This window comes from Polyergus mexicanus, unplaced genomic scaffold (genome assembly GCF_030449975.1).
Source record: "Polyergus mexicanus isolate NDT 795.1 unplaced genomic scaffold, iyPolMexi1.0 SCAF_3, whole genome shotgun sequence".
NCBI lineage: Eukaryota > Metazoa > Arthropoda > Insecta > Hymenoptera > Formicidae > Polyergus > Polyergus mexicanus.
The window spans coordinates 1,000,563-1,026,685 of NW_027223323.1; the positions used below are offsets into that span (position 1 = coordinate 1,000,563).

General features: G+C 32.4%; 4 protein-coding genes across 10 annotated transcripts; 2 read left to right on the forward strand and 2 right to left on the reverse strand.

Moving 5' to 3' along the window:
• Nucleotides 1-72: 72 nt before the first annotated feature.
• Nucleotides 73-8,507, forward strand: LOC138944863 (zinc finger protein GLI1). 3 transcript variants are annotated; one of them, XR_011448888.1, is made up of 8 exons: nt 73-394; nt 787-1,783; nt 3,440-4,424; nt 4,717-5,072; nt 5,314-5,475; nt 5,814-6,207; nt 7,528-7,711; nt 8,436-8,507. XR_011448888.1 is itself a non-coding variant. In XM_070315926.1 (8 exons), exons 3-8 carry the CDS (start codon nt 1,601-1,603, stop codon nt 7,641-7,643), a joined length of 2,196 nt encoding a protein of 731 aa, XP_070172027.1. In that variant the 5' UTR covers nt 73-394; nt 787-936; nt 1,050-1,600; the 3' UTR covers nt 7,644-8,218. The 3 variants fall into 3 exon arrangements, 2 of the variants coding, with proteins under 2 accessions (XP_070172027.1, XP_070172028.1); XM_070315926.1 differs by lacking the exon at nt 8,436-8,507 and having other exon boundaries at nt 787-936; nt 1,050-1,783; nt 7,528-8,218; XM_070315927.1 differs by lacking the exons at nt 73-394; nt 787-1,783; nt 8,436-8,507 and adding an exon at nt 1,826-2,242 and having other exon boundaries at nt 7,528-8,218.
• Gilt1 (Gamma-interferon-inducible lysosomal thiol reductase 1) lies at nt 8,149-13,898 on the reverse strand. The gene is given in 9 exon segments (XM_070315928.1): nt 8,149-8,399; nt 8,793-8,948; nt 9,777-9,974; nt 10,531-10,704; nt 11,241-11,343; nt 11,345-11,360; nt 12,932-13,150; nt 13,498-13,632; nt 13,704-13,898. Coding segments are annotated over 9 exon segments (1,209 nt in total). The 5' UTR covers nt 13,804-13,898; the 3' UTR covers nt 8,149-8,291.
• Nucleotides 13,899-14,219: 321 nt separating this feature from the next.
• LOC138931640 (mini-chromosome maintenance complex-binding protein) lies at nt 14,220-21,438 on the forward strand. Of its 3 annotated transcripts, none has more exons than XM_070292619.1 (10): nt 14,220-14,347; nt 14,565-14,839; nt 15,198-15,560; nt 15,653-15,978; nt 16,050-16,229; nt 16,334-16,577; nt 16,687-16,857; nt 16,989-17,259; nt 18,039-18,148; nt 18,781-21,438. In XM_070292619.1, the coding sequence occupies exons 1-8, from the start codon at nt 14,341-14,343 to the stop codon at nt 17,181-17,183; spliced, it is 1,761 nt and encodes a 586-aa protein (XP_070148720.1). In that variant the 5' UTR covers nt 14,220-14,340; the 3' UTR covers nt 17,184-17,259; nt 18,039-18,148; nt 18,781-21,438. The 3 variants fall into 3 exon arrangements, with proteins under 3 accessions (XP_070148720.1, XP_070148719.1, XP_070148718.1); XM_070292618.1 differs by having other exon boundaries at nt 18,039-18,122; XM_070292617.1 differs by lacking the exon at nt 18,039-18,148.
• Ip6k (Inositol hexakisphosphate kinase) lies at nt 17,845-25,528 on the reverse strand. 3 transcript variants are annotated; one of them, XM_070292622.1, is made up of 6 exons: nt 24,668-24,756; nt 24,083-24,240; nt 20,701-20,782; nt 20,418-20,571; nt 19,095-19,319; nt 17,845-18,882 (listed from the first exon to the last, which is right to left on the reverse strand). In XM_070292622.1, exons 3-6 carry the CDS (start codon nt 20,710-20,712, stop codon nt 18,653-18,655), a joined length of 621 nt encoding a protein of 206 aa, XP_070148723.1. In that variant the 5' UTR covers nt 20,713-20,782; nt 24,083-24,240; nt 24,668-24,756; the 3' UTR covers nt 17,845-18,652. The 3 variants fall into 3 exon arrangements, with proteins under 3 accessions (XP_070148723.1, XP_070148721.1, XP_070148722.1); XM_070292620.1 differs by lacking the exon at nt 24,083-24,240 and having other exon boundaries at nt 17,853-18,882; nt 24,668-25,528; XM_070292621.1 differs by lacking the exon at nt 24,083-24,240 and having other exon boundaries at nt 17,856-18,882; nt 20,707-20,782; nt 24,668-25,528.
• Nucleotides 25,529-26,123: the final 595 nt, after the last annotated feature.

Consider the following 26,123-nt stretch of genomic DNA (forward strand, 5'->3'; position numbering starts at 1 on the left):
GAATAATGTCATGGTACATTATATTAGTATCAAAGATCAAAACAATAAGAAGATTTTAGAATGATGTACATGAATATTCGTATAAATTTATTAATTTGTTGGAATAATTATTGGGATATAATCGCTTTACGAAAAAGATCATATATACGTGGGAGAGGCGATTAATCTTTTTTGTGCGAGATGCGATTAAACGCATTCGAAATGGTTTTTTATACGTTTTGCTGTTATTGCATCCGTATGGAGAGAGAATATGATCGGTGTCCTTTTTACAGTATATTTATTTTAAGGGCGGTCGGGCCGCACGTACACACATGCGGCGACTATGGTACGAGCGAAGTTGACAGGTGCCTGGGTAAAAAAGCAGGATCGTGAGCGGGCATAGTATGTATATAATGTAAGCATAGAGGGCTGGCAGACCACATGTGCCACTCTATCACTTATCTACCCATAATATGACATACAGCTCGCCCATACAAGATGCACCAAGGCGTATGCATACTCGTGTATGTGCGCGCGCGTAATTTTCCGCGTAAGGGAAACGCGAGGATGAGCGAGAGCGAGTCGTGTACACATATTGTATATTATTGTACACTATTATGTGTACAATTACACACATTTTTATGTATATTATTTTACACATAGAGGAAATGGAAAAATACGAAATAATCTAACATATCAGCACGTCAATGTGGTTTACTTAAAAATATTTTATATCCGGTTATATAAAAATCTGCATCTTTCTCGTTTAAAGATTATTTAATTTTGAATATATATTTATATTTATAGGTAACCCTAGAGAGAGAGAGAGATACTTATCATAATTATGTTGAAAGATCATCATCCCGCATGTCATTAAAATAGTGAATATGACTTCTGACAGTTTTTAAAGTAACTAAAATGAAAAAAAAATAGTGCTATAATATCCAGTGGAGATAGGTAAGAAATCTAATTGCAATATGGAAAGGTATCTTGTTCCTCGCAGCAGCAATATAATTTTAAAGATATTCAGTGGATACATTTTTCTTTTTATGAAAATAATGCGCTTTTAGGAATATTATGACAAAACGAGGTGAGAAGATCCGTGCAATAACGGTAGCTTGTAATAGGAGAATAAGGAGTGAATGACTTGTCTCCTCATGTGGTGCGCGCATAGAAGCTGTTGTTAATAAGTGACGCGTGTGTGGCAGCTGGTTTTACATTTTTTTGCCCTGTACCCGATTCTTAGGGTTTGAGCGACGAAAGATCGTCTTGAGTTCTTTCCTTCTTTCTCCTTCATCCTTTCTCTTTCTCATGCATCTTTCGTCTTTCTCATTTGTACAATGTTTACGCCGCGTCTTGACTTTATTAAATAAATAACACTACAAGTAGTTTTGAATATTTTTTAATAGAATATTTCTCAGGCTGAAATCGAATGAAATATCAACAGCATTATAAGAAACTTGATTATTCTCTTTGGATTTTTTTGTTTTTTATAATAATATACAGTGTTTATATTGATATATCAGTTATATATTTATTTTATAATGTTTGATATAATAATGAAAGAATCTTTTATCCGCGAAATCATGCGTAGGTATCATTGAGCATAATCGGCCAAATCATGAATGACCGGTTCGTACAACATGATTCTGACTTGAAGGAGGTTTGGAAATTGCTCCAAAGGAAGAATGCTCCCGCGCGGGGCATCGAACGCGCGCCAACAGATGTTCAATTGCGACCGCCACCCTCGGGACTCGAAGGGACCGTAGGACCCCCGGTGTCAGTAGCGACAAGTGCAGCCGCGGTAGGCAAGCAGGGGGGACTTGGGGGAGATGACTTGGCGCGATGCAGCCACGCGAGTGGGCGGCGCGATATTCCCTCTCGCGCCTTCTCATGTACCCTCGCGCGTTTTTTTATAATGTTCCCTCCGTCCGCTTTCCAAGGAGAGGAGCAATTTCGAAGGGCTTCATTGCGGAGGAGGGGAAAAATCTTGGTCCTCTCAGCTCGAGACTCCTTGGCGGAAGAAAGCGGTCGTCGCGCGGCTGATAGTCTTCGACGAGACTCGTTAACGAGTGGTGTGAAAGCGTGAACCCCCTTATCAGTTACGGGAATAGTAGTATTATTTTCATTTGTTCGGCGTTCACGTTGTTTTTCGCGATTAATTGTTTGTTGCATGCGTACCACGAGAGAGAAAGAGCGGAAAAGACCAACGCGATAAGCGTGTCCGCAATCGGCGTGTACATGTTGATACGTTGATATCAAAGTAAGCTGCTTCTCTTTGACATTATATTCTACAATTTTACTATCATCGATTCCTAGAGGAAAGTGAGGCTATCACACAATTGGAGATCTCATTGTGGTCACAATAATTTAATAGAACATGGGATGAGAGAAGTCTAGCGTTTTTAGAACGATTATTTTACGTTTTCTGATGAAAGAAAATCCAAAGATTTTGTATTGTGCTATGTGTCTGATTGCACCTCATTTTCTCCTGGTGATTAAATCGAATTTAGGACTAGGACTTTTGCGAAAAATTGCAATTTTGAAAGACAGGGAAGATATTATTTTAACTCGTGCAATTGACTAAAAAACAATTGCAGTCGAGTAATCACTCCTTTTGGTTTTGCTTAAGGATCGGAAGTGTTTTTATAATAATATTATAGGCGTTAATCTCTGATGATAGCAGCGACTTTTTTTTATATAAATATTTGATATAAAGGTAAATTGTACGTAAGTACTCACGGTTTTATCTTTATAGAATTCGCTTATAGATCTAGCCAAAATAGCTTTTACTTGTTTTTATACAGAATTGATTTCCATTTTATTTTTTTGAGCCCCATATCTCCGTGCTTGTATTCAATAGATTAACCATTTGCGTCATCCAATAAAAAAATTACCTTATTAGTTTAATAAACGTACATTTTTTTTGCTACAATTTATTTCTTATTTTTAATTCTAAATTACATATATTTTGATCAAAGATTATATCAATGCACGCGCACGATTTGTTATCAAGTTAAAGTTTAAGTCGTGATGCGTAGAAATCGTCATGTGATCATTTACGTTCGTCTGTTTTGCGGTAGCAAATGAAACTTTGATTAGGTATAAAAAGATTTTCTATAAGAAGAGAGTGCCAAAAAAATAATAAGGAAATGACACTCGTGACTTCATGCTCATTAACAACTATATAATTGCATAATTATCGCAAGCTCTCATTCGTATTATCATTATCGTTATCTGCCGATGTCTTTGCTGGGTTCCGTTATCTCACGCCTAACGAGAGCTCCCAATATGATAGAGCAAAGAGCATATGTGGGGAGTGGGATGATGCCGAGAGCGCGCTTCGCACTAGCTTTCCTAATCCGTCGTGCGTGTGTTATGTTACAAAAGCCTTGCTATAGTTTCGCAATTTAATCGGTTTACTGCAATTAAATATATGTATTGCTATGATTGACGGCAGGCTGCCGGTCGCGTCGAGCCCGGACCGACGACAACAAAGAAGAAAGAGAAGGAGGAAAAGATGCACCTCGAAGATTATCACGGCGAGAGAAGCGAGGAGGACGACGCGCGACGTCCCATATCCGGCCTGGACCAGGACGACTTCATCGACGACAGTTCGCTTCCCGATATGGCGTCCTTAGTGTCCATGACCGGTATAGAAATTAACGACGTACAATCACATTGCTGGATGGCCTCGCAAGCGGACAACAGTACCCTTTTCTCCCCGTTGGATCCGCAAGACTATCTCGACTGGGACCAGGTTCCCATTGTCTTTCAGTATCCTAATACTGCGGGTGGATCACCTGGAAGCACCTGCAGTGAAGCAACTACGCCAACTTGGAGTGGTGCACTAACGACGACGGGTCATGGCGAGGATAAATCGGACTGTCAAAAGTTACCGTCAATGGGCTCGGCCTTCTCTTTTTCGCGCACCTTTTGCAACGCGATCTATTCGGAATACGGAACGGAATCGCATAGTGATCATCAGGATTATCAAGAGGATTGCCAGGAGGACATGGTGTCGTTGCTGATGAGCATGCAAAACGATATCACCGCTCAAAATTACTGTTCTTCCTCCGTACAAATGTCTTCCGTTAACGATGAGTTTGACTTGAGTCTAATTAGAGGCGATCCGACGTCTTTGTTGAACGCTGTAGATTCGCCGTCGTCGTCGTCAGTGTCGTCAATGACCTGTCTGACGGGCGACGATCAGCAAGAATCATTCCAGAACTTCGACCCGCCGTATTACGCAGTTGGACACCTCGTTTCTTCGCAGCAACAGCCGTCCGCGCTGTCGACGATCAATTTTGCCGGCGATGTCGTTGGCGCAACAGACAGTTTCGGCAATCAAGTGATATTGCCGCGGAACGAGGGTCTGCTGTTCGGCAATCAGCGGGTCGCCGGGTCAAAAGTCGCGGAAAACGAGAAGAGTGATAAGTCGTACGGTAAGTACGCAGCATACTGTCTTTTCGTTTATTCCAAAGAGAAATTTATTCTTCTATGTAATTCGTCAAAGAATTTCCCCGCGTGTTTTGTCGGATAAAAAAAATCTTTGATATTAAAATAAAATCCGCCTACTTATACTTTCAATACTTTTAGGATCACGAAATAATAACCCATATACTTCAAATATTTTCCAATAAACTCAAACAGAAATACATTTCCAATTGGCATTCTATACGATTATAATGTCAGATGCAGTTGTATTTACATTCGCGCGTACATCTCACGTTGTAGATTGCGCGAAACCAGTGGAAGAAAACTTGCTCGTGTCGGCTTACCAATGCCACTGGATCGATTGCGGTTGTGCGTTCACGGAGCAGGAGGGCCTGGTGCGGCACATCGAGAGGCGGCACGTGGAATCGTCCTCAACGAACACGCATGGTCACGGCAGACGGATGCAGCGAATTGACCGAGATAAAGAGCGCGAAGGCAAGGAAGCAGGGGAAGGTTTTCCCAGTGCCGCGACGAGTCGCGAGGATGAATTCGCCTGTCTGTGGCAAGGATGTCCGCGCGCGCGACCTTTCAACGCGAGATACAAATTGCTCATTCACATGCGGGTACACACACAAGAGAAACCGAACAAATGTCCGGTCAGTATCATGGTCATCATCTCGTTTGCTCCTTCAACGACTTCAAGTCTGCGTCAATTTCAATATGATTCTTGCGATATTGATGCGGATTTTCTGTAAAAACTTTTTGTACGCGGAAAAAAATTATTATTTTATCGGTCGCTTTATCGATTTATGTAGGATCCATGTAAATTATCAAGTTTTGCACGAATTATCTGTCAATGAAACGGAAATTTTTTTAAACTGTCAATTTTTGGTTTAGTTCGCCGGTTGTAAGAAGGCCTTCAGCCGTCTGGAGAATTTAAAAATTCATCAGAGATCGCATACAGGCGAGAGGCCTTATGCATGCCAACATAATGGCTGTTCGAAGGCATTTAGCAACAGCAGCGACCGGGCTAAACATCAGAGGACACATTACGATAGAGTACGATTTCATTTTTATTTATCTTGTGTATATGGTATAAGTGATGTGTATAATTTAAAGATTATCTCAAACATTCTTTTCCAACAGCTTTTAACATAATATGTGTACATATATGTTTTACATTATTATTAACTACATATTAATATTATAATTAATTTTATTGTGGCTTAATATAATTTTAGATTTATTTGATAAATTAGACCATTATGGCATATATATCTTATTAGCATTTAACCGTAAAATATAGTAGAATGTTATATTATCATTGATTCGACAATCTTTTTCAGCAAAAGCACAATTTTATGCGTAATAAATTAATAATTTCAATTTTTTTCTAGAAACCATATGCTTGCCAAGTAAGCGGCTGCGGCAAGCGTTATACGGATCCGTCGAGTCTTAGGAAGCACTTGAAGAATCATACAGAGAATTCTAATACATTGTCCAGTTTGTTATCGGATAAAGTATCAACGACAACGAGTACAGCAGGACATACATTAAATTCGACGAATCTTTGCCAACAACGCCAAGATGCATGTATCTTTGACGTGGAAACAAATCATCCGTCGTATAAGCTATCTAAAATCTATATTAAAGATGAAGACACAAATAATATTTGTCATCCGAATAGAATCTCCATAAACTTTGACAACAACCAGCAGGAGTACGTGCCGATTGAATCGGTTTGTCATCTTCTTGTCAACGATATCAACAACGTACAAAACGAAAATACAGGTAACGGATATATGTATTCAATCGATTAAATCTTTGGTAGAAATTATAAATTCTATCAAATTTTTTCTACGCGAAAGATCTATATGATTCACAACATTCGTCCAACGAAGTATTTAAGAGGGAGTGATTTCAATATTGTCATTATATATATATAAAACTATCTAGTTTCTATTATTAATTGCAGTAACGTTTTTGTGGCATCTTTTAGATTCCACATGCTACCTGTGTACTGCGAATTAATAATCTATCTAATTATTAATAACGAGCGTTACGAGTATCCTTTTAAATTAAAATCAAAGATATATATTGCCGTGATGATTTTATATGTTTTGAATGCTTAGCATGCTTATCCTATATGTGACAATATTTAATCAGTATCTTCGATATAAAAGATCTGGCCGAAATACGATAAGAAATATTCCATCCATTTAGTTTCACTGCTTATATATAGTTTTCTATTTTTAAGCAAAAAGCATCGAAGAAGATAGCATGACCTTTAACTTTTATTAGTAACATAGAATGTGTTATTGAAACGAGTTCTATTACAAGCTTCTCTTAGAGAAAATATTATTTGTTAAGTAAATCAATTATGTGAAATTATATTATAAATTTAAATCAAGTTAAATTTTGTAGCAAGTAAGAGTCAATTTATTTAGAAAAATCTTGACTATTTAGCTATTCTCAATCTTCTCTATATAATACTTTGGAAAAGAGAAAGAGAGAGAGAAGATATGACTAATTATTTTTCAAAACTCCATTTCGCTCTCGGAAAAGATACGGCGGCATTTTCCGCGAACATATTTAGCGTGAGATGTTATCGTGTCTATATTGATTTTGTCTTTTAGTTGCGTGTAATTTTGATTAGGAGGCGTATAAAAAGACACCCGCGCGGGTCATCAGCCATTAGATCGTGTAATGCGTGCAACTCGCTCGTGCGCGCATTGGCTTTTTCTGTCGTGGCTCGCGCACTACAACGAGATGCCGATGACAGTGTCACGCTCGGTCGTCTATAGTTAATCTCAGAGGAGGTTCGCCGTGCTTTTATGCTTTTACCCCATACCGAGTCTTAAAATAATATTCTTTACTTTTTTGGGGGGGCCGCGCGGCGTACGCGCGTATGACGAACGCGCGAATGAGCAAGTAAGGGCATACGCGTGACAAAACAGATGACGCGTTGCCACGTGCCACGCACCCGTGCTATTTCCAAAAGAACCCTCGCGTAATTTTGTAAAGAGTGCATAAAAACGCGCATATAAGATCGAATGCGACAGTCAGAAAGAGAGAGAGAGAAAAAGAAAGTTGTTATCGGTATTGTTTCAGGATACTGCGCATCCGCAGAAGATGATATACCGGATTTTCACGATCTTGGCGCCGACATAGAACGGCAATTCCACGAGCTGAGCGCTCTGGACGACGCTATTTTCATCGACGGATGATTTCCCTCACCGGGAGAATCCTTTTTCTCATGAAGGCGAAATAAGACAGATGCTTCAGTGAATGAGCGGTAAGAATATAAGTTCGATTTGTCGAAATATCACTCTCGGCAAATTCAAATAATATTATTTAAATATGATCATTTAATACGAAATTATTTTCAATTAATATGATTTTATTTTTATTCAAAATTCGATATATTAATTATATTTTTATTCAATCAAGGAGTTGAAATTGTCATATATCATTATGAATATTATTATTTTAAAATACGCCATATATAATTTACAACTTTATTAATTGGTAATTGTTGATATTGTATATTCATTTAAAAAAAATTGCGTTACATTTACATGTTGTAATAGGAAATGAATCATTCACTCTCTCTGATCATTCATTGGCGCATTCATCTTATCGTCACGATCTCATTGTCGGCGAATCGCGCTGTTTTTCCAAAGATTCGTTTATTTTCTTTTTTTTAGAATCATTTTTATACGTATTAATCCGTTATATTTGACAAATCGTATATATTTTTGTACATAGATACTTATATTATAAATGAACAATACATCATCTATTTCAACCGAGCAATTATTTATCCCCGCACCTTTAACGCGTAACTCGGTTTTATCCTTTCTCTCTAACTTTCTTTAATTCACGCTGCTGCAAAGATTTGGTTTCTCCTGCTCTGTCAAATGTTGACAGATCAGCTTGGAGAAATTGTTTAGTGCCACGTCCTGATTTTCCTTTGAGTATACCTGTATATATGATTATAAGATATATTATTATTCCAGGTAATGAACAGAGGATTTTAAAAATTTTTATATAACATCTTTAAACCATTTGGGAAAATGAATAGAATATTAATAATCAGCAGCAAATTTAATAATATTATATTGTAATATAACAATAATAAAAAAGATCTTAGCAATTACAAAAATATAATGCTATTAAACAAAAATATAATATTATTAAATATAATATCATAAAAAATGAGAGTTTTATAAAATGCTGAGTCAGAAAAATGTGCAGCCAGCATATAATTTACAAAATTTCATTTAATTCTAATGTATTGAGATGTTGACTAATCTAAGATATGTCGATTATTTAGTTATAGATCATACAAAATGAGATTTAAGTTTAGCTCTTACCCCGTTGATTATTATCGTTGGTACGAATTTAAGCGGTGGTTGGAGATTGTGCGTTTTATTACCATTCGCTACGAGCAAATTGTCCCCGAGTGGGCTCGCGATACAATCGTTAATCAATCTCCGCGTTACTTCGCTTAGGCTGATGTCTTGAGCACACTAAAAGTCGATCATCCAAATTTAATCAATTTTTATCATTACACATTATCTTAACAGTATTTATCACTGACAATATTTCAACATCTAATATTTTTACGGCTTGTGACCGCGACGTGACTGAAAACATAACGAAACGTGTGTCATCGAGCTTTAAAGTATCAGCAATCGTTTACGAAACTTAAAAGGAACTGCAATAACTTTCTGTTCATGTTTCACGTACAGATTATCTGATCTTTTCTGGGGCGTGCATAAAAAAGAATAATATTTTTAAATAAAATTTTCCGTAATAATGTAAACTCATCTGAAAAATATGAACGCTTTTTAAATATCTTTATATCTTTGGATATATTGCACTATCATATTTATCTTTGAAAGTTAAAGATATCGCTAGATATTTTATAAATATCATTCTTAATAATTTTTTTATATTTGATTTTTTTTAAGTAATATTTTAATTATATAACTATCAATAAAATATCTAACAATATTTTTTTTATTTCAATTTTTAATTCTAATAATTTTTTTTTTTTATTATATGATATGTACGCGAGATCTCTCGAATATATAATATTTATGTATATCAAAAGTACACTTTGGTAAAATATACATGTACCATAACATGCTATCGCGCGAATTCGAAAGTATGCCAAAAGGTCGATGTTGTCATTAGAGTTAAATGTCAGTTGGTTAACTCTTGCCCATCAGGACAAGTGCTATGGAGATTAATTACATGTTACTTCAGAGAAAAAGCACATTTGCTGCAATCTCAATGCCGCTTCAACTAACCATGTATTTTAACGGCTGGAAAATTATAGAAATAAGCTATACCTGCGGAACAGCGGTCGACGGGCTCTGAGCGGACATTGCACAACCGACAAGTTTGACCATCAGTTGCTGTTGTTCCTCGGCTTCCTCAGAGGTCTGTATAGCGTGAATCGCGCACGCCTGGGCCTTATTTCCACGGCACTCGGCGGCTCCATGTTGACATAAGAACTGCCATGGACCGGTTTCGCTGCCGCGCGCGTGCTAGGTATATATGTCATTAATTTGCATCAATGCTTGCCGTGAAAACACTCTCAATATTCTCATCGACGTATATAAGATTGAAGACTGTAGTCAACGGTCAGACTATAGCAAGGTCATCGTTTCGCATTTTCAAGGATATTGACTCAAAGCGGATTCCTTTGTAATAATTTCTTGAAGAGCCTAACGCGATTAAATTAGTAATACACGAATGCAATAAAAAAGTATACAAAAGAAGAAAAGATAAAAAGGAAAAAAAGCAAAAAATAATTTTATAAAATTCAATCCAAAACTACATTTTTAAAGTATATTGAGAACAGTGTTAGATTCATTATCAAAAGCTGAATATAAAGAATGAATAAAAATAGATCAGTAAATATGAAGATCACATATAATAAGTGGAAGCTTTATGAGATAAAAAACAAGATATGTACGAACTTTCTTCACTTTTAGATTACGAGGGTGTTGATATTAGAGATAAGGATATTATCGTATATATTATTGCTTCATATAATTACGTGATAAAAATCTAGCGCGAGACACGATCAAAATTACTTACCATAGCTTTACCATAAGGAATAAATGTGATGTGGAGATGATCTTTCAATTCCGGATACGACGGTACGAGTTGATTTACGATCCATCGCATGCTATCGCTGCATAACGATTCATAGTAAACGTCCACGCTCACGTTGCTCTTTTCCGATTTGTCATCGACCGATTGTGCATCGGACTTAAACAAATTTATAAAATAAGCACATACTACCCAAAAATCTCCTAAATATTGAATTGCCTTTGCATGTTAATCTTTTTGTTTTTTATAAAAAAAAATCGATGAATTAAAAAGAATTGATAGACTATTAATTGGCAACTCAACAACTGTTGGACACAATTTTGTAAAGAAAAAACTGTTTAATTAAATTATTGAATTAATTCAAATTGTGTGAAAAAATATTAAATAAAGATTTAAATAAAATATTAAATAAAAATTTTAAAATAGATTATGAATATAATGCCAACAATATTGAAGTGATAAAGTATAAGAATATTATATAGTATTCTCGTGTAGTAAAAATACATTTTTTGAAAATCTATACAAGAGCCATAATCCGAATGTTCGAGCGCGGAGAAATTCCAAGAATTTGTAAATCCGATAAATAACGTTTTAATTTTTATTTATTGTTCAGATCATCATTAACTTGCAAGTATAGGAAATATTTAATGAAAAAAAGAATATATTCCCCGAAATTCAAAATTAGCCATACTTACCAGACTATGACAGACAAACGTAACAAAGACGGCGGCCGCTAGCCAGACGCGAGAATCGAACAAGTAGTATCGCATGGTTGTGTCGCTAACGAATGAAATGAAGAAGGCGTTTTAAACCTGCTGTGAATTGACGAACAACGGATACGGGAGAGGGAGATACGAAAAGCGACGTGAGATGTGAGATACGGTGGGGGATCAGAAAGAGAGAGTGAAATAAGACAATCAATAACTGTTAATCTAGAGGCTGATTCTCGATATATTATATATACATAATCGAGAATATTCAGCGATTATTATTTATCTAGAGACTTTGGATTTATGGTGACCATAGTTGCTGAATGTCCAGTACTTGGTGCAAGTATAGATATAGCATATAGACAACGTCTCCAGTCATTGAAGCAATGTACATACATGTACATGTAGTGATCAACCTGATGCGGCGTCATCGCATATGCGTTGCTTCATTATCATCTGTATATGTACTGCGTGATAAATCGACGCAACATCCGTTTTTTGTCACTCGTATGTAGCTGACCATATGTTACAAAACTTTTGTTGGCTTTAAAACATAATTTCTCTTTTCTAGCAAAATACTTAGGATAATTAGAAAATAAGTTTATTAATTTATAAAATCTATTTAAGTATAAAAATGGACAAAATCATATGGACTTATCTCATTTTTGCATTGCAAAATTGAATTTTTCAATTTTGGAATTTTTGCATTAAGTTCATTGGTTTAATGTTTATCCCTTTTTCTGTAACTTAAGAGGTGCGTATATATAAATTCATATTTTTTTAAAAATATCATGTAAAAAAGCTTTTTGCATAATTATATTTTTCTTTTGTTTATATCATTTCAACGAAACAAAACTGTTTTAAATATTATGCAACCTTACAACAGAGAGAGAGATATTTGAGCATCTTGTTTTATAATTCGCCCTATGTTGAGCAAATAAATTTTAATTTTAATTTTTTATAAAATATATAACTTGCGTGCCTAAGAGAAGGAAAATTTTCTCGATAATTTTTCAAATATTAAAAAATATATACAATTATATATGATTAAATAAAACTATTGTAAACAATTATAAGATATATTTGTAATACAGAATAAGTTAATTTAGGCTATAGATATTTAAAATTGGATAAAGTTATAAATATATAAGTGAATAACCTGCTATAATGAATAATATAGTAAAAAATTATTTATCTTCATCTGAATTATATATATATATGCATTTGATAAATTTATCAAATTATATTACCTATGCAGTTCGTTTTTTTTATGACATGCAATATATTTGATGTATGATAGATTAACACATAACAGACTAGTTTGGTCAAAGAAATTGTTTACTTTTTTTTTCTATTTAATAGAATTATATGAGGAAAAAGCAAACCAACTTTTTGATAATCTAATATGTACCAAAGACTCATATGTTATGGATCTACACCTTGATGAAACTTCAATTCTGGTTGTACCTGCTTCAATTCCTGATACAGATCAATGGCACGCTTTTTGAAAGTCGCGGCTAGCTCGGGATTTTTTTGCGCGCCTTCTCCTCGCGTGTGCATTTGTGACAGGTTCGCACAGGCATATGGATTACCAAACTCACAGCTCTTCAATGATAGCTTGTAAGCCTCTTTATAGTTCTTGTCAATGATGCCCTCAAGACCACCCAAATAAATACCCGATAAATAAAAACATGCTTTGTCCGAATTGTACATCTCACAGGCCTTCTTCAATTGTTTGACACCTGTATGGATCTGTATAGTCCTATCCTTTTCTCCAACGTCTTTCTTAGATGTTCCCAAAACACCGGCATGTAGGCATCCGTATTCGTCATTAAGCTCGCAACCCTTTGACATGTATTTGTACGCTGTCGGTATGTCCTGCTTGCAACCTTTACCTGTATTAAAAAAGGGGAATGTTATACAGGGTGTTTAGAAAATAACTATATACTTGTTTCAAATATAAAAAAAGAAACATTTATTAAACATTATATGCAAATTAGTCTTTCTTCATCAAAGACATATCAGGAGAGTCGAAGAAAGTTTTTAATAACAAGAATAGACGAGTTAAAGATAATTAAGGCTTGTTTGTCTGCTCGTGGAGATCACTTACATCTTTCATGAAAAAATAATAATTTGCTAATAATGTTTGATAAATGTTTTTCTTAAATATTTGAAATAGATGTACAATTACTTTCCGAACACCCCATATTATATAGGATGTATATAGGATCCGGTCACTCACCGATTGCTTTGAAATCACCGAATTTCGCGCAGCTTTTAGCATAATTGTATTGGTCGCAAGTCGTCTTGTATATCGTAGCGGCCTTCTCCATCTCTTTCTTCACCGTTTCGTAATAATCACCTAATAGGTGGCAGACTATTCACAGAGTAAAAATGCTGTTTTGACATCGAGGTTAGGCTTAGCTCAGAACACATCTTCACACTCACCCTCCGGTTTTTTCTCGCCATAACAACCGAATTGATACTCTGTATGAAGGTTCTTCAAGTATTCCTTTACATCCTCTTCGTTTTTTAAATCGTATGCCATCGTTTCAATCCTACGAAGTCTTATTTTTTAAATTACATCTGTAAACCTTTACAGCAACAACACATCGACCATAGGACCACACTACTAGTACTATTACTTATTACTACTATCACTACCATACAAGAGTCATTTATTAATATATCAAGAATAGAAACCTTCCCTTTCTAAAACAAAATCGACAGAGTTGCATTCGAAAATCATTCGTCGAATAGAGATAGCTGATTGACCAATCAGAACAAGGAGATCTTTGTTCTCTTTGTCCTGATTGGTCAAATGCTATTCATCTCGTGCAGCTAATAAAACATTTATCAATCTATTTATAAATCTATAATATTTCTGCTTCTGCATGGCGTGACCTCTCTCAAGCTTCTCTCTATTCATAGTATTATAGTCGTTTATGCGTGTTTTGCCGCCAAATCTTACCACATAATATCGATCGAAAAATCGAAAATACGTAATAATTATTTTATTTTGCGCAAAGATTTTTAATTTTCTGATCTAGTTGTTAATGATATATCAAGATAATACGTTTTCAAAATGACATGTACGTATTTTTGTATTTTGTATGTATGTATTTATTCAATGAATTATGCTGAATTCTTTATGCATCTTTAATATTTTAATCGAAATAAATGTATATTCAGACTGTGAAAAAAGAAGAGATCAGAGAAGATGCATAGGATGCATCTAGAATTATAATTTTATATTATGTAAGGTTGTGTGGCTACTTTCTTTCATTATTTTAATTTCTTTTGTTGTAGCGATTGAAGTAAGAAATTGGACCACAGAGTATTATGTCACAAATCAGTTATCCTGTCAGCAAATTTTAGAAAATCCGGATATATTGAGAGAAATACCTTTATTAAACAATGTTCAACTGCATAATATCGTAGATAAACAGTTGGTTCGATTTCGAGGGATGGTTCAGGATATGTATGACCCTGAATATTTTTTTAAACAATATGAGGTGAAGAATACAAAGACTGGGGAGAGTGATATTAGATGTGGAATGTACACAGACGCAGCTCGATGTTTGGTAACATGCCTCATTTAGTTTTATCTCTAAGTGTATTTAGAATAGCTTTATATATATATATATATGACTCTATAGAGATTATCCCATTGTATTATCCTATTCTTATATGAGTAATGGATATGACGTAGAGTCTAGATAAAAAATAATATGCAGTTCAGGTACAGGATGCTACAAGAATAGTTTATCTTGTGTATAATACTGCATACATTTCTATAATGATATTTAAGAGATTCTTTTATATATAAAGATCTTTATATATAGATATCTTTAAGAGATTCTTTTATAGAGATCTTTTATAAAGAAACTTTATAAAGTGTTTTTGTGCAGCAACATTTATTAACTTTTATTTTGTCTACAGTCACATGAAGAAATATCTTTTGATTCTACCAAGAATGAACACTCGGAAAGACAAACTTATATTGTAATGTCTATACCTGGCTTAAATAAATGGGCGAAAGAACAGAGCAAATATATAGAAGCAAATGTACAGAAATTTAATTCAACGACATGCAATGACAATATGAGTAAAAGAAGTCTGGATGATACTGATTTAGAGAAAATGGATTGCTCAGAACCTGTTACAAAGAAAGAAAAGATTTTGACAGATAATAGTGATATAAACATAAGCAATGGTCATTCCAAATATCAGAATATACTATCAGAAGAGCACATATTAAATTTTCCTATTCCGATGGACGAAGGAAAAACTTGCATAGTGAAGGTAAATTATATCAATTATGCAAAGTGTTTTAAAATATTTACATATTTTATATATTTTTTAACCTTTAAACTTTTTTAATTCCTTTTTTCCAGATTTATGATGGGACAACTTTAAAACTGAATCAGGTTATTGATATAATAGGTTTTATGTCATTGGATCCAATGTTAAATACAAATAATTGTTCAGAAGATGAGATGAATGAAGCCGAAGTCTATACTCATAATCCCCCAGCTTCTTTGGTACCTCGGTTACATGCAATAAAGCTGATTGAGCTCACAAAATCTGAAATTGTAAATGCTCCAGAAATCATATCAAAAGCGCAACTCATCAGGGGTGATTTACATATAATATTGAGTCAATTATTATTTGGAGATCATTTAGCTGCAGATTATTTAATATGCCACTTGCTCTCTACAATGTATGTGTGTATTTTAATATTCTTTTTAATGTTAAATTTCTATGTTATATTATTTTTTGGAATGTTTTTAGATATATGAGAAGAGATTATTTTTGTCTTGGTGCATTTCCACTGAATATAACGAATTTTCCAGCCAGTAGACTTAAGACATTTCCAAAAGAATTTTATAACTTTTTAACATTACTTGTAAAGAAAAGTCACTTTTTGGAGGTGACTTTGGAAAATTTGAATGAATTAGCTTTAATTCCAAAGTAAGTTTATTTTATTAAATGTACATGTCAGTGAATAAGTTTACATTTTCAGTGAAGTGTACACGTTAGTGAATAAGGTTACATTTTAACATTATTTTTTTTAGAAAGGATTATGAATGCAACAGATTAACAAGTGGTATTCTTCAATTAACCAATAATACGCATCTTGTGTTAGATGAGACAGGTTTAACCACTGGTGAACTAAGTATCACTGGCAAGCAGAACTATAAAACTCTTTCCGATCTACTTATGTTTCAAAAACTGACATATGATTTCAAATATTATACAATGGAATACGAAACAGACATCCCAATTTTGATTTTTTCTGATGTAAAATCGTTTATTCCTGTAAGTATTTATATATATATGTATATTTATGTATATATATATATGTATATTTCATAAAATAAATTGCATTTTAACTGTGAATATTAATCTATGAAATGTTTTCTTGTAGTGTCCTGTGCAAGTTATTCTAAATGTTGATGCAGAATCAGAAAATGTATACAGTCAGGTAATTGAAGCTGCACATCAGTATTTAAACAATGAGACTCGATTGGCAAATATTCGACAATACTTGGAAGTCTTTAGACATGCAGATTTTGTTTTTAACGAAGAAATCACGAAAGTATGTAATCATATATTTTTATTAATTTTTGATATGAATATCTATGTTTACTTTGTTTTATGGGTTTCTATATTTGATTTTTCTTTTATATATGCTTGATTATGTTTTTTTTCTTTTCCTATCTATTTTAGATCATCCAAGATGATTTTGTCGAGATGCGAAGCGTGAATAAGAATATAAGTGCAGATAATTTGCACTCATTAATGGTTTTTGCTAGATTAATGTCCTTATCTTATGGACAAATGGCACTAAATATAGAATGCTGGAAGAAAACTGTACAATTGGAAATGGAGAGAATGAGCAGGTTGCCGCAGTGTAGAAGATAATAAAGAAGATAATCTAGAAGGAAGCAGTTGTATTGATATAATTCCAACTATATTGATATAATTCCAACTATACAATGCAAGTATTTATTTTGTTTCATATATGTATTTTTGAAATTATTTTATTTTAGTACTCATTAAAAGGCTACACATTATTTTACATTTTTCTACTGTTGATTACTCTATAAAACAGGAAAGAAGTTTAGGTCTTAACTGTTATACTATTTACACATATAAATCACATTGTTATATTTTAGTATATAAAACTTTACTAATCTCTCTCATGTGATTTGGAATATTGTTTATATATCGGCTATAATCCATTTCGCAAATCCTGAAGTTCAGAATATCAGGTTATATTAATCCGAAATGGAACTAGCATATCAATGATCTTTATTGATTTCTTTGAAGATATTTCCAGTAGAAATATTTCCAAAAAATTTATTTTCTATATTCGATATGTTTGTATTAATATGATCAAATGCATGTGTATGTGTATATATATATATATATATATGCAAAAGATACAGAAGGCATTAACCTTAATAAATATTGGTAGTTTTAAGCATTTAAAATAACTTTGTATATTTCGGTTTACATTGGTAAATTTATTTGTGTGATTACATAGACTAAATATTAAGATATGGCACAAATAATCTATTTAGTTGCCATGCAAATATAAACAATAAGTTAAGGAATAATTTTTCTCGATTGTCATATTTTTCTTTGAAAAGTAACTATAAGAGGAAAGCTCCTCTTGTGTATGATCTATTTTATATATTCATATAAATCTTTCATGTCTTATAATGACTTATAAAGACATTTTAATATATATAATAGAGATAATATCTATAATAGGTATATAGTAAAAAAAAATACTTCTATAATAATCTACTTTGTCAAAAATATATTAAACCAATAATATATATTTTTCGAACATTGGTAAGTGAATCTATTATCTTCCACAGGTATGTACATTTTTTATCCATCTTGATGGTAATTGTATGCCATTTTTGTTCTTATATATCTGAATAGTTGCAAAAATATTTGTGTCCGAAAAGTAGAAAATGTAGCAAAATCTCTCACTACTTCTTATTCAAGATACATTGGAATACTAAAAATTATCCTTACAATTTTCAAAAGCATTTTTTATTTTGGATATAAATAATTTTGCAATTATTCACTAATACTGATATATTATATAAAAAAACCGTGGTTATTTTCTCACATTTACACATTTCGATCCGCGATACTGTCAAAGAACAAGGCACAAAATGTTTATATTAATCGAAACGTGAGTTTTTCGAATGTCACAACTTTAATCTGCATTGGAAAATTTTGTGATTTTTATATAGATGTTTAGAAATATAAACTCTGTTCTTTTTAGCTATTTTTTCAATTTTTCTTTTTTTTCTCTTCTTTTTTTTATTCCTTTTTGTATGCTATAGTTAACAGAACGTTTCTGTATCATTTTATGCACGTGTATGTCCTGTTTCGTCGAGATATGCATTATCGAGGACTCTTTGCACAGCGTGCGTGTCTTTAATTTTATGATGCCTCTCTTTGCGTTCTCTTTGAACACCTTCTAATCCTTTTTTAGCGGCTTGAGCGTATCTCTTGGAAAGTGCGACTTCCCCTTTCGCTCCTGGAATGTGGCCCGTATAACCAACGATTGGTGGTCTTTCCGGAGAAACATGATAATCTATAATAATAATAATAAGAAGAAGAATAAGAATAAGATAATAATGTCAGTAATTTATTGTCATAGAACTTATTTATTTTGGTCATTTGAAAATGAATTAAATATGCATTTACAATAATGCAATATATTAACAATTGTCAATTTGACACACTACTATGTTGAGTTGGAAATGATTGAAAAGCAACTGAAGGAAGTGTAACAAGCGCAAATACCAAAGTTTCTTCTGTCTTTGTCATAACCGTGATCAATCTCGATGTCCACATTATCTGCTCTCGCCCGAGACAGAAGATTTCTCGGATCTGTTCGCTCGACGTGAGCCCTCATTGCATCACGCTGTGCTCTCAGTTTCATTTGTGCTTCGTGCCATTCTTTGGCACCGATTTCCACGGCTTTCATAAAGGGTAAACCATATATATTGTTGAAACCAGGAATATATCCTATGTGACAAATCAACATAATTCGCATTGAACAAGAGAGAGATAATGCGAAATAATAAATCCTTTTAAATTTAGAGGTAAAGAGAGTTACATTTTTTTATATGTACATGTAAACAAAACACAAAAATCAGGTTCATTATAAATTTTTAAGATAATTTTACGATATAAGCAATTAATTTTTAATTTAAATTTTAGAATGTGAGTTTTATTCATATATTACGTGATTTTTTTCTCAAACAATTTATATGTTGGATGAATTTTATATTGATTATGTCAAAAATCAATATTTTGTTGCTTCGTCGATTATAGAAGCGAAATTAATCAAAAGTAAAACAAGCATTATTTTTATTTTTTTGTTTTTCATGTTCTATATAAATATTATAAATCTTTTGCTATTCTACATATCGTAAAGTAAAGCTATATAGGGTTTTTAGTAATTATACACATTTTAGTAATTGTATTTAATATTAATTAATAAAAAAAATTATGAAGTGGAAATTTATGCCATTGAAATGTTCAGGATTGAAGATCGTATTTTATATCATATTCTCAGCGAATCGAGGATATACACGTATATATGATTAAAGTTTCGCTTGCTATGCGTGCAATGCAATTTGCAAACTGTTAATTACAAATAATTTAGGTTGGTCGGTTAAATGGTTCACTAACACTGAAGGTCGTGCCAAAACGATTTCATTTTACATTGGTATTCTGAAGCGATAAAAGAGAATTTATAAGTATGTGTATATATGTGTGTGTGTGTGTGTGCGCGCGTCCGCTACTTAATTTTTTTAATCATAAATTTTGTTAACTTGACATCGACTTTTCGCGATGTTTGGTATATGTAGCAAGTTTTTAAACTTTTCTTATAATTTTTAATATTTTAATAATTATGATTTTTATATAAATATAATTCTTGTACTAAAGCAAAGTCAACAAAGAAATAATTAACAAAGAAAGTTTTTTGGATTTTTTCTTTTTAAAGCTTAGAATTTTTTATTAATGCTAAATAAAATTATATGGACTCATTTCAATATTTTAACACTTTTTAAAGTAATATTTGCAAGTAATATATACATTTATTATTTTTTCTATTACCAGTATATCCTAGAATGTACGGAGCCTTGTACAATCTGGCCTCGTTGTTCCAGTCTCTTTTAATTTCTTTAATCTGAGGACTCGATAACTCATTTTCTTTATCAGAATTTGGCTTATATGGTCCAGTCTTGAGGACTTTTTTTTCTAATAATTCCTGTGCAACAACATATAATATATTCTTATAATATATTCTTTTATAAGTATATACGTTTTTCTTTTTTATGTAATTTGTTACAAGTTATATAGTTTCTATTATAATCTTTTTTGGTGCTTTTAAACATACTTTTACCTTCATTATTTCTTCCGTATTCGCTCCGAATCTCTTTCCAACGCGAAATTTAAGTGTAGGACAATGACCCGTGTATCTAAAAGTATACATAATACAGTTTATAGTAAAGATAAAGTACATAATTTTATTAATAAGACTTTACATATCGATTTTTTAATAAAAATGTAAAAACTTTAATTCATTTTTAAAATACACAATCGTGTTTATGTATATCTAGTTTTATATTATGATATACTACTCTCTCTCTCTCTCTCCCCCTCTCTCTCTCTTTCTTTCTCTCTCTCTTTACTGCTTCATTATTTCATTCAATATAATCTTCATGCCAGCATGACCATAATAGATAACATAATAGTTGATTTTTTTTCTTATATTTGCATTTTTTGATTTTCCATAATAAAAAAGATATAAAAAATATGCTGAGATAATATATGATTTATTACGCAAACTTATTGTAAATATTCTTGTTACATAAAACGCGTGTAATCTAATTCCTGAAATTTTTTAAATATGCGACTATATTAAGATATATGTTAGATATATGTAAGAAAAAGTCAACTAATATACTAGAAGATTTTTTGATCAATCTCTAGTCTACTTTTCCCTAATTAAAGTACATAATGTAGCGTGCAAAATTGCGATCTGTTACTAACACGCACACGTTATAGACGCTTTTCTGTCTAATAAAGCGTGTCTAATTTCTAAGATATTGTATACTATATATATATATATATATATATATATATATATATATATATATATATATATGCATAAAATAAATGTTTTTTTGTTAGATTTATACTCGTAGTTATATCGCTACTGTGCAATGATGCAGACTATTATGAAGTATAACATTTGCGAGAGAAAATGCAAAATTTACACACGCGAAGCATATTTATTCTTGTTCAGCTGCCGCCCCTTTCCCCTATTCTATTATCATAAAATAAAAAATGAATATCTTAGAAATATATCTATGTAAAAGCTTTTAAATTCTGTAAATTAACAATTTTGAGTTTATTCAAAATCAGAATTTTATTTTTTTGTATACGGTAGAGGCTGAATGGAGATATGTATATTTGCTTTAAGTATTTGTAACTTTTATATTAAGCATATGTGTATTATGAATATTAAAATAGAGCGAGTTAGAAAAATTGATCCTAAATTGGACAATAAATCTATGATTAAGATAAGGAGTAAGTTATGAGACAATCTACATATCATTTTTTAAAACAATATCTTTTATTTATTGTTTCAAAAAATTTTTTAAATTTACATTAATTTATGAACTAATTGGAAATAACGTTTCCAGCATTCGCTATAGCCTCCATTAATTGATTTGCTCTCATTGTGATTGTAAATATTATTTTAAATGTATCTGAGAGAATAGTATATCACGGCCAATCCCTAAATAAAGTAATCGCAGAACCATAAAAGCAGACTACCGGTGACCCAGTAAATCGAGGCTTCATTTTGTAACGGTCACGGTGGAATAGCCAGCGATATACATCGTCGAAGTTACTCCTGCTCGGTTGTCATGTGCGTCTCAGTTCTGCTTTGAGATATACATAAATCGTATATCTAGGTCGTTGCACCATCTTAGCATATCGCAAGATCAGTGTCAGGGAAACGTGAAAAAAAGATCGTGCAATAAATTTCTGTTAGATTTCTCTGAATTTAAGAGCGACCAAATTATTTATTTGTTATTACATCTTTACACAAAAATGTTTTATTTATGAATAAGACATCTTCATCTTTTTTATAATTTAAGATTTACTAATGACACATGGTATTTTAATTTATAAGATCGGTTTAAAATTCATTAAAATCATGATTGATACTTCTTAGATATTTTGTTTGTGGAATACAAAGGATTTAGATTTTTTTCACGAAAAGAAAACAAAGCCGAGAGCACCGAGATCGCTCACTGATGTGCTACCAATCATTTCTTGTTATCTATTTTTATCATAACGAGAAAATTAGCAGAAATCTAACTTAAATAACTGAAGATTTCTTTTTTTAGACAACGAGTTATCCATAAAGTTATCGGACGCGCATCTTTTCTTATTCGGATCAATATGTCAGAGTTAGAATAAATCACGACAAATAGTCCGAGGTGATCCACCATAAACGAGGGTAGTTTTGCGTGTGATATAGGTTCGCGTGGACGTGAGGGTGTAAATTGGAACGGTACCAAGCACGGTACCAGTGCTTTCGTTGCGATTTCGAGGTCAATATTGTGGGAATGCATGTTTCCGGGAGTCCCGTCCGGCTAATTTAAATCCGATCTAATCTCTGAAACGAAACATGTTGGCTATTTCGATTTTCTCGCCCGATGTCGGTGTAATCGGTAAATATTGCAAATGCATAATGCATTTGGCGCACATACATTATGTATTAAAATAGCTCTTATTCTTAATGTGTTGATATACCCAAAATCTTAATTGTTGTGCATTGAATACCAAAGATCATACTCTGTATATATATTATACGTATATGTACTACTCGTATATATGTAAAAGAATATCTTGTTTTAATAATTTTAATTAATAGATACTTTGGCAAGACATTATATATTGCTTTAAGATTCATTTTTGTTTAAGCTTTTACTGTCACTCAGATTTAGATGCGATGATCGTTTGATATTGTATACGATATGATGATACTGATGTCACGGTCCGACGACTTCGGAAATTTATTAGTGGTTTAGACATCGTTTTTACGGTTTTTATTCAGTTCAAGATCGGATCGAATCAGATCGCTTGCGATGAGAAAAACTCGAATTTAATCTCGTGCAGAACAAGTATCTTTAAAAATATTTCAATCAGAGATTTTATTATAGAATCAGTTTCATGCTTTCTACGTTTTTTACCAAGTTTATAAAATCTAAACGCGTTTTATCGTTTATTTAGAAATTTAGGTCAGTAAAACTCAATCGTTTAAAAAAAATTCAATTTTCGATACTACTATCGAAGAAAATTGCGACGAACTTATCAGACTTTTACTGTGATAAATAGAAAGAAAAATAAAAATGTTTATTACTCTAATTCTTTAAAGTTATGTATTTTTAAATATTTCAATATTAACTTGTCTGGTTTTTTTATGAATATTTGTTAATTAATTATTTTCATTGTCGTAGCTACTAATAAAAATAGGAATTATTTGTTTTTCTTTGTAGTTTTATAAAATCCAAATTCATATGAATGTTATTGGATCAATTGAGAAAATACACATTATAAAATATAATTAAGAAATATAACATGTAGCTATTAAAAATATTCTATCTATATATATTTTATATATTATATGATACATTTATATTTGTTATAAATATAATATACAAAATGAGCAAAAGAAGATAAAAGAAAAAGTTGATATTTACTCATATATTTAACAAATCTTTAGATGGTTAATTAAAGATTGTTATACATATCGTATATGTTTGCAGTTGATTTGCAAGATCCTTGAAACGCTATACATTGCGTACATTGCGCAACAATGGATGATGCTAACGAAACATTTAGTAGTAAGATGATGAAACTGTAAATTCAATTAGATTCTTATAATCATTGAACTAATTCTACCAGTAAAATTATAAACTTTTATAATTATAAATTATATTATTTGAGAGAGTGATATTGCATTGTCAATTCTTTCTTCTTTATATATGTATACATATACAATATAAGCAACACAATTTTTAAACTTTTTAATTTAATTTTACATTTTTGATTAAATATTTTTAATATCTTTTATATTTATCGAAAATATTTTTTATATTCTTTTAATATAGATATATAAAATAAATTTATGAGATACATATACATGCATTTTGTCAGCAGAACGTTAATAGTTCCATAATAAATATAAACGAATTAACAACAAATAATTTTCTTTTTATATGAATTAATTAATCAGAAAGAAACATTGAAAGGCTTAAAAGAATTTACGAAAAACTTGCGCTTACCCAGGTAAATGAGCTCCATAGTTCTGCCGAAAGAATTGCTTTCTCTGCTCTTCGCAGATCGGGTCAAACACCATTTTCTTCGTTATAGATCTTTATCAATGTGTAAACAAGTTATAATGCACTGACACTCGTTGAGGTTCCTGATCTTCTCTTCATGTTTTCCTCCTTTTCTTCTTTTTTTTCCCGTTGATTAAATATACATCTTTACCGGAATATTAATGTCAATTCTTTTATCTTTCACAATGTCTTATTCATTCATCAAAATTTCAGCAAAAATCCATTTTTTATCTGCTAGATTAGTTGCAATTTGCAACGATCAATCACCATTGAACGAAATCGATTTCACCAGATTCGTCATTGATTAGTATCGATGCCGATCGGATAACTTTCTTCTGTATTGTACAATAGCTAGAATTGTTATTTCTCCGAGAACTCCGAGAGATCATCGAAACTGTATTCATATGGCTTATTTCCGAAGACTCCGTCAAACAATATGCCAAAGACGATCAATTATTAGAAGCGATCACCTACCACTTGATTTACTGGAAGTTGAGAATCGATCGATAATTCGATGTGTCGATTTCGACGACGATCGTGCAACGTGCAACTCGCTGCACGTGGCCGCATGTGGCGTCAGTGAAACAAGACTGCACATAGCCGGCCCGAAGACACATAATCCGAGGTATGTCCTACTAAAGGTAGAGGATCCCCTCCAGTTCCACGTGCGGAGTTCGCGCGGACCTCTCTTAAGAGGTTCGTCGTGTTAGCGCATCCGTATCGTTTAATCGTGCGGAATGATTCAAGCTTCGATACCCGCGACTCAGATTCACGTTACCGGTTTTTACTCCTTTATTGTCGTCTGTGTCGACTCGATATAATAGTTTGAAATAATACAGCACTGTATTTATGAGAATATTACTCGTTATTTGTATACTCAACGCGATAGTTTAGCAATAGATATGTTTTTTGAACGCTAATCGTATAATATAGTCAACAAATTAAAAACTCGTTAGTTGACATTAGTTGTCAAATCGTCATTGTAGTGGCTCATGGTTATAAAATTTCTCAAACTCTCCATGATAGTAATTTTTACAATAATCATATATACACTTCTTCTAAACAATCGATAAAAAAAATTAAAAAGTTTTTTTTATGATTTATAATTTTGATTTTATAAGTAAAATATTATAAACATTAATAGGCGTGCTCTCTCTCTCTCTCTCTCTCTCTCTCTCTCCCCCTCCCCCCCTTTTGACAATATATGTATTTGATATTGAGTGCAGTAAGATACGATTATTCAAATAGTAATTATTGAATTTTACTTACTAAAAAAATGAAGGTAGCGAAAGTCTACTATTGAGATCTTTGAGATCTATCACGCGAATCTTCTCTATTCTTTTTGCACTCATTATTCTCCTTTTACATTCTCAATGCAGGATCGCGACTATTGTTTAGT

What these genes read in the sequence shown, in the direction of transcription:
- LOC138931640 (XM_070292619.1), top strand. An exon ending in GAAAAACTTGCATAGTGAAG is followed by an intron (nt 15,561 to 15,652) that starts GTAAATTATATC and finishes CCTTTTTTCCAG; the next exon opens with ATTTATGATGGGACAACTTT. An exon ending in ATGTAAAATCGTTTATTCCT is followed by an intron (nt 16,578 to 16,686) that starts GTAAGTATTTAT and finishes GTTTTCTTGTAG; the next exon opens with TGTCCTGTGCAAGTTATTCT.
- LOC138944863 (XM_070315926.1), top strand. Translation starts at nt 1,601, where the DNA reads ATGAATGACCGGTTCGTACAACATGATTCTGACTTGAAGGAGGTTTGG. An exon ending in TAGCGACAAGTGCAGCCGCG is followed by an intron (nt 1,784 to 3,439) that starts GTAGGCAAGCAG and finishes GATTGACGGCAG; the next exon opens with GCTGCCGGTCGCGTCGAGCC. An exon ending in AGAGGACACATTACGATAGA is followed by an intron (nt 5,476 to 5,813) that starts GTACGATTTCAT and finishes ATTTTTTTCTAG; the next exon opens with AAACCATATGCTTGCCAAGT.
- Ip6k (XM_070292620.1), bottom strand. Translation starts at nt 24,741, where the DNA reads ATGGTGTTTGACCCGATCTGCGAAGAGCAGAGAAAGCAATTCTTTCGG. An exon ending in TATGGAGCTCATTTACCTGG is followed by an intron (nt 20,783 to 24,667) that starts GTAAGCGCAAGT and finishes GTATACTTTTAG; the next exon opens with ATACACGGGTCATTGTCCTA. An exon ending in CAAAGACAGAAGAAACTTTG is followed by an intron (nt 18,883 to 19,094) that starts GTATTTGCGCTT and finishes TTATTATTATAG; the next exon opens with ATTATCATGTTTCTCCGGAA.